General features: G+C 49.2%; 1 protein-coding gene across 1 annotated transcript in view; it reads left to right on the forward strand.

Annotated features, from left to right (window-relative positions):
* znrf3 (zinc and ring finger 3) overlaps positions 1 to 16,843 on the forward strand; it is a gene marked incomplete at both ends in the record, with an annotated part of 27,374 nt that extends 10,531 nt beyond the window's left edge. The window contains 6 exons of the mRNA XM_083644211.1: positions 43 to 117; positions 6,088 to 6,219; positions 10,216 to 10,326; positions 12,663 to 12,830; positions 14,791 to 14,893; positions 15,093 to 16,843. Coding sequence (XP_083500337.1) covers positions 43 to 117; positions 6,088 to 6,219; positions 10,216 to 10,326; positions 12,663 to 12,830; positions 14,791 to 14,893; positions 15,093 to 16,843 — 2,340 coding nt within the window. The remainder of the gene's footprint in view (positions 1 to 42; positions 118 to 6,087; positions 6,220 to 10,215; positions 10,327 to 12,662; positions 12,831 to 14,790; positions 14,894 to 15,092) is intronic.
* Positions 16,844 to 17,094: the final 251 nt, after the last annotated feature.

Genomic DNA, 17,094 nt, shown 5'->3' on the forward strand with positions numbered 1-17,094 from the left:
AGCGTCAGTATATTTCATGAGTCCTCTGTGCTCCGTTTGCAGGCGAAGAGAGCGGTGCAGAGGGGAGCGACGGCGGTCATCTTTGACGTGTCGGAAAACCCGGATGCCATCGACCAGGTTTGTAACAGCCAGGCGAACGTTCATTCACTCCCTCACATCTTCAACCATGTGTGTCAACTGTCTCATCTGTCTGGCTCCCTTTTGTAAAGAAGCAGCTTCTCTTTTCACTTTACAAATCACGCTGAGAGAGTTAACATGCCCCGCCCTCCTGACCGGCGGTGTGCAGAGTTAACATGCCCCGCCCTCCTGACCGGCGGTGTGCAGAGTTAACATGCCCCGCCCTCCTGACCGGCGGTGTGCAGCGCCGTTTTGTGGCAAACAAAGATCTTTTCTATCTTTAGTTCTGTTCAAAAGCCCCGCGGATCAGCCCGCCTCGTTCAGCCACTCTGACGCTTTTGAGCCTACCTTGTGTTTAGTGAGTGCTGTGCAGTGCTGTGCTGTGACACACTGAAAATGGATATCTATAAATCTATAGATCCATAGATATAAGATATCTATGGATATATATAAGTTCAGCTTCCACTAAGAGCATGATGGCCGCGCTCAGGTTGAGCTCAGAACTGCACAGGTAGTGACTGAGCGCTAACGCTAAACACACATGAGCTCATCACCCCCCCCCCCCCCCCCCCCCCCCCCCCCCCCCCCCCCCCACCCCCCCCCCCCCCCCCCCCACCCCCCCCGAGATCAGACATGATCCGCGACGGATCTTCCTCTGAGCCACACGTTTGTGGAAAACACACATTATGTACACTGTACATCACACACAGAGACATGCGGGACACACACATGCGCTACGCACAACGTTAAAAGTCAACTCGCTCACACACACACACACACACGCACACATTCTTTGCCGTAGTCTCTCGCCCCGTCTCCCTCCCGCTGTGGCTATGCCCCTGTGTCTTTGTTGTTGTTGAGAAGGTATAATACGCGAGTTGCTCGTCTGAGTGTCTTTGTCGCAAGAATTCTCCTGTGGTATTCATCCTCTCCGCCACGCCAGGCCCGGACTTGCAGCCCCCCCTCCCCCCCCCCTCCTCCTCCACCCCTCCTCCTCCTCCCTCCTCCTCCTCCCTCCTCCTCCTTCCTCCTCCTCCTCCTCCCTCCTCCTCCTCCCTCCTCCTCCTCCTCCTCCTCCCTCCTCCTCCTCCTCCTCCTCCTCCCTCCTCCTCCTCCCTCCTCCTCCCTCCTCCCTCCTCCTCCTCCTCCTCCCTCCTCCTCCTCCTCCTCCCTCCTCCTCTCCTCCTCCTGTGCCGGCGGGTGGTAAAGCACGGAGCGGTGGAGATCAAAGGGATCGCGCGGGGGACCACATGAAAGGCAGCAGCGCCGGGCGGCTGTGTTAAATTCCCCCGAGAGGCTTTTCCAGTCAGAGCGGCCCGCTCAGCAGAGACGGCACCCACAAGGCCGAGGGGCAGGGAGGAGGAGCTTAGGGAGAATGAAGGTCCCCGGGCCGGAATGAGGAGAGGAGCTTTATGAAGTTAATGTACTTGACCTCCTTTTTTTTTGGGGGGGGGGGGGGGGGGTCTTGGATGGAAGATATGTGGCTGAAACACTCTGGGCTTTAGGCCCGGGAGGGGAGGGGGAGGGGGGGGGTTATACTATGGAACTTTTTGAGTGCCCTTCAAACGTAAACAAACTTCTTTTTTTTTTATTCTTCTTCTATTATACATTTTAAAGTATATTTTAGCTCTGACAGTCAGCTGCTCTTGATAAAAGGAATGTCCGTTTGTAAGAGCTAGAAATGAGTTTTAGATGTACTCGAAAGCCATAAACGGTTTGTTTACATTTGTATTGTTTGTCAACATTGGAGCAAAACAGGCTTGTGTTTTGAGTTATGTTGCAATGATAAAAAAAAAGCACATTCTAGAAGTCCCGCTGTTCAAGAATATGACTTTAAGATGTCAAAAAGAAAAGTCTGTTTACATTTGAAGGGGCCTAAAAAAGTTGCATAGTATACCTTTAAGTTTATACTTTCACGGTGTGTGTGTGTGTGTGTGTGTGTGTGTGTGTGTGTGTGTGTGTGCGTGCGTGCGTGCGTGCGTGTGTGTGTGTGTTCAAAGGCCAAGCGAGAGTCATTTCTCAGAGAGGGAATGGCACAGCGGAATCGAGCGGGAGATCAAAAGTTTCAACGTCTATACTTTATAAAGCCCGAGCATATTTCACTGGGGAACATGACGACAGCAGAAGAAATAGAAACGTGAATATCCCTGCTATTTCCCCTGGGCTTTTCAAATGACAGCTTCCAGCAGCAGACTAGAGAGGAGAACAGAGAGAGGAGGAGGAAGGAGGAGTATGTCAACTGACTCCAAAGACTAGAGAGGAGAACAGAGAGAGTGGAGGAAGGAGTATGTCAACTGACTCCAAAGACTAGAGAGGAGAACAGAGAGACGGAGGAGGAAGGAGTATGTCAACTGACTCCAAAGACTAGAGAGGAGAACAGAGAGAGGAGGAGGAAGGAGTATGTCAACTGACTCCAAAGACTAGAGAGGAGAACAGAGAGAGGAGGAGGAAGGAGTATGTCAACTGACTCCAAAGACTAGAGAGGAGAACAGAGAGAGGAGGAGGAAGGAGTATGTCAACTGACTCCAAAGACTAGAGAGGAGAACAGAGAGAGAGGAGGAGGAAGGAGTATGTCAACTGACTCCAAAGACTAGAGAGGAGAACAGAGAGGGAGGAGGAAGGAGTATGTCAACTGACTCCAAAGACTAGAGAGGACAACAGAGAGAGAGGAGGAAGGAGTATGTCAACTGACTCCAAAGACTAGAGAGGAGAACAGAGAGAGAGGAGGAAGGAGTACGTCAACTGACTCCAAAGACTAGAGAGGAGAACAGAGAAGAGGAGGAAGGAGTACGTCAACTGACTCCAAAGACTAGAGAGGAGAACAGAAGAGAGGAGGAGGAGTATGTCAACTGACTCCAAAGACTAGAGAGGAGAACAGAGAGAGAGGAGGAAGGAGTACGTCAACTGACTCCAAAGACTAGAGAGGAGAACAGAAGAGAGGAGGAGGGAGTATGTCAACTGACTCCAAAGACTAGAGAGGAGAACAGAGAGAGAGGAGGAGGAAGGAGTATGTCAACTGACTCCAAAGACTAGAGAGGAGAACAGAGAGAGAGGAGGAGGAAGGAGTATGTCAACTGACTCCAAAGACTAGAGAGGAGAACAGAGAGAGGAGGAGGAAGGAGTATGTCAACTGACTCCAAAGACTAGAGAGGAGAACAGAGAGAGAGGAGGAGGAAGGAGTATGTCAACTGACTCCAAAGACTATAGAGGAGAACAGAGAGAGAGGAGGAGGAAGGAGTATGTCAACTGACTCCAAAGACTAGAGAGGAGAACAGAGAGAGAGGAGGAAGGAGTCTGTCAACTGACTCCAAAGACTAGAGAGGAGAACAGAGAGAGAGGAGGAGGAAGGAGTATGTCAACTGACTCCAAAGACTAGAGAGGAGAACAGAGAGAGAGGAGGAAGGAGTCTGTCAACTGACTCCAAAGACTAGAGAGGAGAACAGAGAGAGGAGGAAGGAGTATGTCAACTGACTCCAAAGACTAGAGAGGAGAACAGAGAGAGGAGGAGGAAGGAGTCTGTCAACTGACTCCAAAGACTAGAGAGGAGAACAGAGAGAGGAGGAGGAAGGAGTCTGTCAACTGACTCCAAAGACTAGAGAGGAGAACAGAGAGAGAGGAGGAAGGAGTATGTCAACTGACTCCAAAGACTAGAGAGGAGAACAGAGAGAGAGGAGGAAGGAGTATGTCAACTGACTCCAAAGACTAGAGAGGAGAACAGAGAGAGAGGAGGAAGGATTATGTCAACTGACTCCAAAGACTAGAGAGGAGAACAGAGAGAGGAGGAGGAAGGAGTCTGTCAACTGACTCCAAAGACTAGAGAGGAGAACAGAGAGAGAGGAGGAGGAAGGAGTATGTCAACTCACTCCAAAGACTAGAGAGGAGAACAGAGAGAGAGGAGGAACGATTATGTCAACTGACTCCAAAGACTAGAGAGGAGAACAGAGAGAGGAGGAAGGATTATGTCAACTGACTCCAAAGACTAGAGAGGAGAACAGAGAGAGGAGGAAGGAGTCTGTCAACTGACTCCAAAGACTAGAGAGGAGAACAGAGAGAGAGGAGGAGGAAGGAGTATGTCAACTCACTCCAAAGACTAGAGAGGAGAACAGAGAGAGAGGAGGAACGATTATGTCAACTGACTCCAAAGACTAGAGAGGAGAACAGAGAGAGGAGGAAGGATTATGTCAACTGACTCCAAAGACTAGAGAGGAGAACAGAGAGAGGAGGAAGGAGTCTGTCAACTGACTCCAAAGACTAGAGAGGAGAACAGAGAGAGAGGAGGAGGAAGGAGTATGTCAACTCACTCCAAAGACTAGAGAGGAGAACAGAGAGAGAGGAGGAACGATTATGTCAACTGACTCCAAAGACTAGAGAGGAGAACAGAGAGAGAGGAGGAAGGAGTATGTCAACTGACTCCAAAGACTAGAGAGGAGAACAGAGAGAGGAGGAAGGAGTATGTCAACTGACTCCAAAGCCAGAACATACTATTCATTGACTGTCTCCGCTCCCTCTGGCAGACTGTGACCACAGTTTCCATGTCTCCAGCCTATAGGTCATTTTTCCCAGTGGGCAACTGAAAGAGCTCATGTCTTGGGCTCTATGATGGTCATACACGTCCCATCCTGAAGGGGAGCTGTAGGCCCGGCTCATCTGCTCCTAATGATTAGGGTTCTTCCTGTTGGGGCTTTTTGAAAGCTGCCGATAGCCAATATTTTGTCTTGATATCTGCTGTCCATTCATGTCAGGGTAGGGCTGCTGGGTATCATTTGTAAAATTCCAATACCAGTACCAATACCACCAGTACCCTTAAAGTGATACTGATACCGATACTGAGAGAGTACTTTATTCCATACCCTTATTTGAGCCATGCGTTTGAACATTTTGGTGTCAACTCAGCACGCTGGACTGCCAACTCTGTCGACTTCATCACCACAGACTGCTGTGGGTTGTAGCTGCTGTGGTAGTGGACCAATCACACGTCACATTAAATTGAAGAACGCTTGCGGTGATTGGCTGCGAGAAAAACCATACAAATAGTTTTTTTTTCTAGATCTGTGTACAAAAAGGACTGAATTCAGGTATCGTTTGAGTTTTGATACTACGCAGTACTGTGTTATTATTTCGGTTGATACCTTAAAATATGTATGGTATGCCGCAAATACAATGTTAAAACAAAATATGTAGCTGCGGTCTAATCCTACAAGATGATGTTATGTATTGGTTAGGGGTGTCACAATATATCGTCCCACGAAATTTCGCGATAGTAAAACGTCACGATATGTATCGTTGAGATGAAATCTCATATCGCAAATTTTTTTTTTTTTTTTTTTTTCAAAAAATAGACTAAGAAACGTCTTTGTTTGTTGAAGTTCAATGTGTGGAAAGTAGTTCAGTTGAACAAGTCTCTGAAGAGACACATGAGAAGTTATACAGGAGAGAAACCATTCAATTGAGTTTCTGGCAAAACTGTTTACTTGACAGGAAAAACTGAAGATGCATAAAAAATAGATTAAGAAAAGTCTTGTTGTTTGAGTTTGAAGAAAAACTGAAGATGCATAATGAGAATTTATACTGCTGAGAAACCTTTTAGTTCAAAGTAAATCTAAGTGATGGTGTAACTCATTCTATTTCAAGATAAGCCTTATCTCCAATCTCATGTTTTTTCTAGTTGTTATTGTAATAACAATTTCCCACAACAGCATGTTTTGTATTTGTGCATTTCAAATAAAATACTACTTTTCCAGTCATATATTGTCATTATTCAAGTTTAAAAAAATATTGTTAAAATCGTATCGTATCGTATCGTTATCGTGAACCCAGTATCGTGATACGTATCGTATCGTGAACTGAGTGTATCGTGACACCCCTAGTATTGGTACATAACAGGTGTGCTGTGTGGTACATACTGTAACAGGTGTCCTGTGGTACATACTGTAACAGGTGTCCTGTCTCTTTTTCTGTCTCCTCTCTCAGCTCAACCAGGTTGCAGAGGATCCCCTGAAGCGGCCGGTGGTGTATGTGAAGGGGAACGACGCTGTGAAGTTGATGAACATAGTCAACAAGCAGAAAGTAGCCCGTGCTAGGATACAACACAGACCACCGAGGGTAAGCTCCCATACCGAAACCACACGCGCACACACACACACACACACGCAAACACACACACACACACACACACACACACACACACAAGGCACAAGTGAGGAACACCAACGTGACAAACATGCTCGTGAGAGGCGAAATCTTAATGAGTTTTACAGATATGGAGAACACCGAAAATTCCAGCTGAGGAAATCTGACTCTTCCCTTTCTTCTCTCTCTCTCTCCACCCCGAGGACTTTCTTCTCTCTCTCTCTCCACCCGAGGACTTTCTTCTCTCTCTCTCCACCCTGAGGACTTTCTTCTCTCTCTCTCCACCCCGAGGACTTTCTTCTCTCTCTCCACCCCGAGGACTTTCTTATCTCTCTCTCCACCCAGAGGACTTTCTTCTCTCTCTCTCCACCCCGAGGACTTTCTTCTCTCTCTCTCCACCCTGAGGACTTTCTTCTCTCTCTCTCCACCCCGAGGACTTTCTTCTCTCTCTCCACCCCGAGGACTTTCTTATCTCTCTCTCCACCCCGAGGACTTTCTTCTCTCTCTCTCTCCACCCCGAGGACTTTCTTCTCTCTCTCCACCCTGAGGACTTTCTTATCTCTCTCTCCACCCCGAGGACTTTCTTCTCTCTCTCTCCACCCGAGGACTTTCTTCTCTCTCTCTCCACCCCGAGGACTTTCTTCTCTCTCTCTCCACCCCGAGGACTTTCTTCTCTCTCTCTCCACCCCGAGGACTTTCTTCTCTCTCTCTCCACCCTGAGGACTTTCTTCTCTCTCTCTCCACCCCGAGGACTTTCTTCTCTCTCTCTCCACCCCGAGGACTTTCTTCTCTCTCTCTCCACCCCGAGGACTTTCTTCTCTCTCTCTCCACCCCGAGGACTTTCTTCTCTCTCTCCACCCCGGGGACTTTCTTCTCTCTCTCTCCACCCTGAGGACTTTCTTCTCTCTCTCCACCCTCAGGACTTTCTTCTCTGTCTCTCCACCCCGAGGACTTTCTTCTCTCTCTCTCCACCCCGAGGACTTTCTTCTCTCTCTCTCCACCCCGAGGACTTTCTTCTCTCTCTCTCCACCCCGAGGACTTTCTTCTCTCTCTCCACCCCGGGGACTTTCTTCTCTCTCTCTCCACCCTGAGGACTTTCTTCTCTCTCTCTCCACCCTGAGGACTTTCTTCTCTCTCTCTCCACCCCGAGGACTTTCTTCTCTCTCTCCACCCCGAGGACTTTCTTCTCTCTCTCTCCACCCTGAGGACTTTCTTCTCTCTCTCTCCACCCCGAGGACTTTCTTCTCTCTCTCTCCACCCTGAGGACTTTCTTCTCTCTCTCTCCACCCCGAGGACTTTCTTCTCTCTCTCCACCCCGAGGACTTTCTTCTCTCTCTCTCCACCCTGAGGACTTTCTTCTCTCTCTCTCCACCCTGAGGACTTTCTTCTCTCTCTCTCCACCCGAGGACTTTCTTCTCTCTCTCTCCACCCCGAGGACTTTCTTCTCTCTCTCTCCACCCCGAGGACTTTCTTCTCTCTCTCTCCACCCTGAGGACTTTCTTCTCTCTCTCTCCACCCAAGGACTTTCTTCTCTCTCTCTCCACCCCGAGGACTTTCTTCTCTCTCTCTCCACCCCGAGGACTTTCTTCTCTCTCTCTCCACCCCGAGGACTTTCTTCTCTCTCTCTCCACCCCGAGGACTTTCTTCTCTCTCTCTCCACCCCGAGGACTTTCTTCTCTCTCTCCACCCCGGGGACTTTCTTCTCTCTCCCCACCCCGAGGACTTTCTTCTCTCTCTCCACCCCGAGGTCAAGGACTTTCTTCTCTCTCTCTCCACCCTGAGGACTTTCTTCTCTCTCTCTCCACCCTGAGGACTTTCTTCTCTCTCTCTCCACCCCGAGGTCAAGGACTTTCTTCTCTCTCCCCCACCCCGAGGCCTTTCTTCTCTCTCCCCCACCCCGAGGACTTTCTTCTCTCTCTCTCCACCCTGAGGACTTTCTTCTCTCTCTCTCCACCCCGAGGACTTTCTTCTCTCTCTCTCCACCCTGAGGACTTTCTTCTCTCTCTCTCCACCCCGAGGACTTTCTTCTCTCTCTCTCCACCCCGAGGACTTTCTTCTCTCTCTCTCCACCCTGAGGACTTTCTTCTCTCTCTCTCCACCCTGAGGACTTTCTTCTCTCTCTCTCCACCCGAGGACTTTCTTCTCTCTCTCTCCACCCCGAGGACTTTCTTCTCTCTCTCTCCACCCCGAGGACTTTCTTCTCTCTCTCTCCACCCTGAGGACTTTCTTCTCTCTCTCTCCACCCGAGGACTTTCTTCTCTCTCTCTCCACCCCGAGGACTTTCTTCTCTCTCTCTCCACCCCGAGGACTTTCTTCTCTCTCTCTCCACCCTGAGGACTTTCTTCTCTCTCTCTCCACCCCGAGGACTTTCTTCTCTCTCTCTCCACCCCGAGGACTTTCTTCTCTCTCTCTCCACCCCGAGGACTTTCTTCTCTCTCTCTCCACCCCGAGGACTTTCTTCTCTCTCTCCACCCCGGGGACTTTCTTCTCTCTCCCCACCCCGAGGACTTTCTTCTCTCTCTCCACCCCGAGGTCAAGGACTTTCTTCTCTCTCTCTCCACCCTGAGGACTTTCTTCTCTCTCTCTCCACCCCGAGGTCAAGGACTTTCTTCTCTCTCTCTCCACCCTGAGGACTTTCTTCTCTCTCTCTCCACCCCGAGGTCAAGGACTTTCTTCTCTCTCCCCCACCCCGAGGCCTTTCTTCTCTCTCTCCCCACCCCGAGGTCAAGGACTTTCTTCTCTCTCCACCCCGAGGCCTTTCTTCTCTCTCTCTCCACCCCGAGGACTTTCTTCTCTCTCTCTCCACCCCGAGGACTTTCTTCTCTCTCTCTCCACCCCGAGGACTTTCTTCTCTCTCTCCACCCCGGGGACTTTCTTCTCTCTCCCCACCCCGAGGACTTTCTTCTCTCTCTCCACCCCGAGGTCAAGGACTTTCTTCTCTCTCTCTCCACCCTGAGGACTTTCTTCTCTCTCTCTCCACCCCGAGGTCAAGGACTTTCTTCTCTCTCTCTCCACCCTGAGGACTTTCTTCTCTCTCTCTCCACCCCGAGGTCAAGGACTTTCTTCTCTCTCTCTCCACCCTGAGGACTTTCTTCTCTCTCTCTCCACCCCGAGGTCAAGGACTTTCTTCTCTCTCCCCCACCCCGAGGCCTTTCTTCTCTCTCTCCCCACCCCGAGGTCAAGGACTTTCTTCTCTCTCCACCCCGAGGACTTTCTTCTCTCTCTCCACCCCGAGGCCGAAGACTCTTGCGCTGCACTCTGAGAGATGAATATCAGCTATTCAAAGAGCAGTTTGTTTGCTTGGAATATTTGATAAGGGACCAGCACACTTTGAGGTCAAATAGCTTGACCCGAGGCCGAGAGAAAGCCGCCTGATAACTGAAGATTTTTCCGACCGATACTTGAAGGAACGGGCCTCTCTCAGTGAGTTCACAGCAGTGGAGTTCTGGACCACGACCTTATTAGAAGATGTCAGTGCTATAACAAAGTCTTCTACTTAGTCCGTCCCTCAATGTTATTATCTTTTCACTTTTTCTGAGATCAACTTTGACGTATTGCAGTGTTTTGATTTGTTGTCTGAAACTCAGATCTCGTTTGTATAAGAAATCTTTGATCTTGATGTATTAATCCTGATAAATCAATTCAATTAGATCATTTTCACAGTAGTTTCCAGTTCGTTGGGCTAATTTGTGACTAAGACTACACTGAATTGACTTACATGAATAATCAGAAGTATCCATTCTACACATCAACACCACATTACATGAGAAGTCCAGGAATAAGAGTCAAAGCGCTGAGCAATCTGCTGAGTAAATATATAGGCCTATATATTGACATATATAGGCCTATATTTACATATATAGGCCTATATATTGACATATATAGGTAATGAGCCTTTTCCTACAGTGTGTATGCCTCACGCATCAGTCACATGTGAAGATGATTTGACAGATGTCTGTTTCCTCACAGCAGCCCACAGAGTATTTTGACATGGGCATCTTCCTGGCCTTCTTCGTGGTCGTGTCGCTGGTTTGCCTCATTCTGCTCATCAAGATCAAGCTCAAGCAAAGGAGAAGCCAGGTTAGTGCCTACGTGCACGCGCGCACACACACACACACACGTTCACGTGCACACACACACACACACGTTCACGTGCACACACACACACACACTTGAATAGAAGAGTGGAGGAGCAACTTAGATGCTTCTCCCAGTTTGACACACATGGGACTAAACTTGCACGTGCTTGACTCATACACAAAACACACCCGTTTCTATACTGTATATAGTATTATATATACTGTATGTCTGTATATGCTGTATGTCTGTATATAGTATTATATATACTGTATGTCTGTATATAGTATTATATATACTGTATGTCTGTATATAGTATAATATACTGTATGTCTGTATATAGTATTATATAATATATAATACTATATACAGACATACAGTATATTATACTGTATGTCTGTATATAGTATAATATACTGTATGTCTGTATATAGTATTATATAATATATAATACTATATACAGACATACAGTATATTATACTGTATGTCTGTATATAGGCAGAAATCTACAGTAATTAAGCAAACACAGTGCCATGCCTTGTTTGTCCCAGTAGCACTACTTGACTGGGAGTGTTGGGTGTTGAGCCAGGCGACAGAGTCACAGTAGCTCGTGTGTCGACACAAAGCTAAGCTAGCTCTCAGCTCTCAGCGGAGGCTTACATTACGTCCGCCGCATGAATCAGGATTAGCATTCAATTAGCGCTGACGAGAGGTCGGCTGCTGGAGCCCAGCATGACCAAGCAGAAAACCTGCAGCATGACCAAGCAGAAAACCTGCAGCGCGCCGCCATCCCCAAAGACAGGTGTACTCCTGCCAGCACACCTGTGGGTGTTTGACTGTGTGTTGGTGTGTGCGTGGGAGTATGCTTTTACTTCAGTCCAAATTGCGGGGACTACCACGACTTAAGAACAGATGATCGGGGACAAAAGCTCTGTCTCCCTGTTGGTAGAAGAATTTGGATCAAATATATTTTAGCTATAATCCAGCATTAGACCATGGATAGAATTTCCCGTGCACTGACTACATCTGTCCCGTGCACTGACTAACATCTGTCCTGTGCACTGGCTACATCTGTCCCGTGCACTGACTACATCTGTCCCGTGCACTGGCTACATCTGTCCCGTGCACTGACTACATCTGTCCCGTGTACTGACTAAATCTGTCCCGTGCACTGACTACATCTGTCCCGTGCACTGGCTACATCTGTCCCGTGCACTGACTACATCTGTCCCGTGCACTGACTATATCTGTCCCGTGCACTGACTATATCTGCCCCGTGCACTGACTAACATCTGTCCTGTGCACTGGCTACATCTGTCCTGTGCACTGGCTACATCTGTCCCGTGCACTGGCTACATCTGTCCCGTGTACTGACTACATCTGTCTCGTGCACTGGCTACATCTGTCCTGTGCACTGACTAACATCTGTCCTGTGCACTGACTAACATCTGTCCTGTGCACTGGCTACATCTGTCCCGTGCACTGACTACATCTGTCCCGTGTACTGACTACATCTGTCTCGTGCACTGGCTACATCTGTCCCGTGCACTGGCTACATCTGTCCCGTGCACTGACTACATCTGTCCCGTGCACTGACTACATCTGTCCCGTGCACTGACTACATCTGTCCCGTGCACTGGCTACATCTGTCCCGTGCACTGGCTACATCTGTCCCGTGCACTGGCTACATCTGTCCTGAATGATTCCTCGAGGGGTTTGTTATCAAAGCGTTTGCACAACTGCCCACACACCAGAGTCCATGATGAATGATGTCACCTCAATGATGTCACCTTGAAAGCACTGACACAACGGTCCAGTTTAATGATGTCACCTTGAACACCGCGGTCCTCATGATTCATGTTCTTATCCCTGTTAGGATGAATGGAGGTCCTTGGCTCAGAGTATCCACAGTGTCTTTAAAAAGTCCTAAATGATCTAATTTAAGGCCTTAAAAAGTATTGAAAGGTCTTGCATACATGTCTCATTTTCTCGCTATCCAGCCTTAGATGAATTTACAACAGGGTTATTACGATCAAATAAATATACTTTTCTTTATTGGATCTGCTTAACACAACTTAACCTCATGTCCCTCAACAATTCATTGGTTTAGGTTCTTTTGTTCTTTTTTCTTATACCGCCTATTTAGTTTCAGAACTTTTCATGAGCTATGTTCAGTCTGAAATTGTCTTGTTTTGCCTTTTTTTGTATTTCATTTTGTTTTTGCATTATTCTTGGTGGCATTAAAAAAAGGTCATAAAAAAGACTTAAGTGTGGCTTTCTGAAACCTGCATTATACTGCGACTGACTCTCCTCCTCCTCCTGGTCTCCTCCCACCACAGAGCTCCATGAACAGAATGGCCATCCAGGCCCTGGAGAAGATGGAGACACGCAAGTTCAAAGCCAAGGTCAAGGTTCAGCGTGAGAGCAGCTGTGGGGCGTCTGATTCGCTGAGCAGCAGCTCCACTTCAGACTGTGCCATCTGCCTGGAGAAGTACATTGACGGGGAGGTGAGAGACGATCTCGTGCTCCATTTATACGATGAGTTTTAATCTAAGCAGTCCGACTGGTCAAACATGCGTTCCAACAGGGCCAATTCTTCCTATAAAGCATCTATGGATTCATGTTAGCCAGAGTAGACATGCACCACGTAGCAACAACGCAGGCGGGAGCTCATATATTAGTAGGCGCACAATTTGCCGCCACTCCAGGCCTAGTTCGCTGTACACACCTGCCAGCCCTGGCTGGCCCGTACCAGGCCCCCCCGTCACAGAAGACACCTGGCCCCTGTCAAGATACACAGCTTTTCTGTGGGAAACCCTGCTTACCTGTAGTGAATAGACTATCGCAGAAGGTAATGCTACAAATGTACGACCGTGTGAACATTTCAGATGATACAATACGTACACCGTCTGCCATTTTGTACTGTAAGACGCTTTCATGCGAAGCCCCTTAATAGTACCATGAGTGCATCGCGCATACATACATTTATTGCACGGGGGGGCGGCCCCTGAGGGGACCTCTTAACTCTTGCAGTGTTACTGCGATAATCTCCCCCCACTGAGCTCTTTTCTTCTTCATGGTATACATGAAACATAATGGGAGTTATTTAGACAATGGAATGGAAGTTCCCATGATGTGCTTAGGGACCGTAGCGGGCCGGCTACGTCTATGACATTCTTTCCGGTGCCTTTTTAGATGTGAAATACAGTCTTTCAGTGCACCTGGCGAGATAACGGTACCCGGTGTGCATTGGGGCTTCCTGTTTTCCCCCAGCATGGCCTCCTTTTAATCCTAAAGGACTCGTCGTCAAAACATGTAACCTAGACCCTGATGTTGGACTTTTGGACGATTTACTGTAACATCATTGCTCATCGTCATCCGGGGACGTTGCGGGGGACAAACCCCAATGCCCAGGGGGACGCTGTGTGTGTGTGTGTGTGTGTGTGTGTGTGTGTGTGTGTGTGTGTGTGTGTGTGTGTGTGTGTGTGTGTGTTCTTTGTGGTGATGTGTCTCTTCAGTAAGGAGGAGAAGAAAACACAACAAAGCATGGCGCCAGGATTGCACAGAGGAAGTGGCCATATAAAAGGCTGAATGGCATCAAAGCGGGTTCAGAGCAGTGAACTAAGCAACAAAAGCTCGGGTGGAAAAGAGCCCAGAGATGAGTCACATGAAGCCACAGAGTAACAGTATTTATAAAAAAAATAAATAAAAAAAAAGTTTCTCGCCGGGAAAGAATATTATAATTCATATTCATAGTGCTCCCCGCTTTTGTGCCTTTGGAATTCCTTCATGCCAATTCTCAATCTGAATGCAAAGTGTTGCATTCTTTTCATATCAACCCTCGAGTGTTACGCGGGTTGTTTGTTTTGTTCCAGGAAGCAGTGGCATTGAGCATCAAAGCAGTATTTCTGCTGTGGTGTAGGCGTGGCATCTAGTTTAGAGTTTGGTTTGGGGGCATGACGTGAAGCTGGCTCTTCAAAGTTGAAGACTGTCACAGCCACCATGGACTTCTGTGCGGCTTTGCTGCCACCTCCTGGACATTCACCCACACTCCATAATGCATTTAAATTCACCTCCTGGGAAATCAAACTCTATTGCAGTTTGTCATTTAAGTAGACACTATGGATCTTTATTTCTGGAGATATATATATATACAGCAGATGTGTGTGTGTGTATATATATATATATATATATATATATATATATATATATATATATATATATATATATATACACACACACAGCAGATGTGTGTATATGTATGATATTCTGATCATTTGTGTACAGTATTTGTGGGATATTTGTTCTTGGTATATGAAGATGCAGCGAAACAAGCTTATCCCAAATTAATCCATAACCTAAACACACTCGATGATGTCCTGAGTCCTCTCTTCGTTATCCAAGCCACATTTACTTTTAACAGGTCAAATCTGACCACTAAATCTTCATCTCTGTTTTCCCCACCAGGAGCTGCGGGTCATCCCCTGTGCTCACAGGTTTCATAAGAAGTGTGTGGACCCCTGGCTGCTCCAGCATCACACCTGTCCCCACTGTAGACACAACATCATCGGTGAGTTGGTGCACAACGTCTCGTTTCTTGACTTTGATGTTTAGATAAAATCCTCTTTATCACCAAACTGAAAGATGTTGTGTGTAATAGGGTTTTTTGCTCATGCTTTTGTGTTAACCGTACTGAAATGAATTCATTAAACAAACCTTTAAGTTTCTCATTTGCAGGACACTGAATTTAATACTATTTATTTTCACAGAACAAAAGAAGGGGAATCCAGGGCCAGTATGCATGGAACCTGGCAACCCAGTCCACAGCCGGCAGCAGAGGGTGGTGCTGCCAGTCCATTACCCAGGCAGGGTGCACCGTGCTGGCCAGGTGACCGCCTACCCAACCCGCACCAGCATGGACCCCCACGGCAATCCCATCACCGTGCTCACTGTGGACCAGCACCCAGATCCTCAAGGTCTATACCCACCCCAGTCAACCTCTGCCTTCCTCCGGAGCTACCACCCAACCCTCCACCTGGACCACTCGATCAACCCCCATCACTGCGGATTAGAGCACCGTGGACCCCCTGCCTACCCAGCACAACCCCACCATGCGGCGTTCAAACGACCCAAGTTCCATGGTCGAAACTTCTCACGAGCAGCCTGCTTCTCGCAGTATGAGACCATGTACCAGCACTACTATTTCCAGGGTTTGACTTTCCCCCAACAAGCTGAGGGGGGCCAGGGGCCTGCGGTGGCAGGTCAGCTGGGCGGAGGAGGGGTGGCCCATAAGGGCCCCCACGGCAGGGCCTTCCAGCAAGGGCTGTTATACCCCACAGTGGTCCACATGGCGCCTGCCTCTAGTTCGCGGATAGGCGATGCTGGAAGTACCTCTGGCCTGGGTTGTTACCATGGCCACCGCTCGGTGTGCAGCGGTTACCTGGCCGACTGCCCCGGCAGTGACAGCAGCAGCAGCAGCTCGGGCCAGTGCCACTGTTCCTCCAGCGACTCCATGTTGGACTGTACGGAGGTCAGCAACCAAGGGGTGTACGGTAGCTGCTCCACCTTCCGCAGCTCGCTGAGCAGCGACTACGATCCTTACGTCTACCGAAGTAAGAGCCCGTGTAGGGGCTCCGCGGGGGAGGCGGGGACTCTGGGTTGTACCGCAGTTTCTGCCGAGGACTCGTTAACCCCCGCTCCCTCGGGACACGACTGCCTCCAGCCCCCTCCTCCCGGGGCTTCGGGGTACAGCTCGGCGGACCACCTCTCCGGCTGCAGTTTGGAGCCCAACTTCAGCAGTCGCTCATCACTGGAACCCAGGGAGAACGGCAACACTAGCACTACCTCAGCCGGGGCTCCAGAGGGCGCTGGAGCAGCAGACAGGGGGAAGGGCCCTCAGGAGGAGTCAGGGGAGCTGGGGGCCGCAGCCTGTAGCTGCTGCTTCGAGGTGCTTCCCCCCAGCGTGGAGTGCAAAGGGCCGGACTCAGACCGAGGCGGGCCTCTGGCCCCAGGCCGCTGCCGTAGGGGGGCGGAGTTTCAGAGCGCCACCTCGAAGAACTACTTTGCCCCCGAGCACATGTGCCCCGCCTCGGAGCAGGTGAGCTACGAGGGGCTGCCGTGCTGTTTCTACAAAGAGATGCAGGTCCACCGGGCCACAGCGGGGCGCTACGCCGAGGACTATGCCGTTAACGTGCAGTACGCGCACGCAGACTCGGACGCCTGCTCTGGACAGGGCTGCTGCGAGCTCAGCCAGAGAATCCCCATTATTCCCGAGGACGGCGATTTTGAAATGGGCACAGGGGCAGAGACCCAGAGCAGCTTATTGCCTGTCCCCGTCACAGTGGAGGGTGAGGGGCGGACAGGGGAGCCCAGAGAGGGCTATTTCACCACGGGACAGTTCAGAGGTCAGCCACACCCTCAGGAGGAGGAGACCAGGGCTCTCTTCCATCCACAGCTCTCCGCTAGCCACAATACATCGGGAAGCAGTACTTCAACAAACGAGGGGGGTCTAGGTATATGAGGTTGAGCCCAGAAACAAAGGACTCAGTCAAAGTGTGCTTTGGTACCGTACCAGTCAGTCAATCATTGAAACCCTTAGTTGCCTTGTTCTAACCTTGCTCGCTGAGCGCTGAATGTTATCATCTTAGATTGTGTGGATTTCTACTGAAACTGATGGCCTGACATTTCTAGATATACAGTATATCCAGTTCATTCCTGCGGCCACAAAGGTCTCGGCACCAAACGATGTTACCACAGCGTTGAGACATAGTT

This window comes from Poromitra crassiceps, assembly GCF_964638095.1.
Source record: "Poromitra crassiceps genome assembly, chromosome: 10".
Lineage (NCBI taxonomy): Eukaryota > Metazoa > Chordata > Actinopteri > Beryciformes > Melamphaidae > Poromitra > Poromitra crassiceps.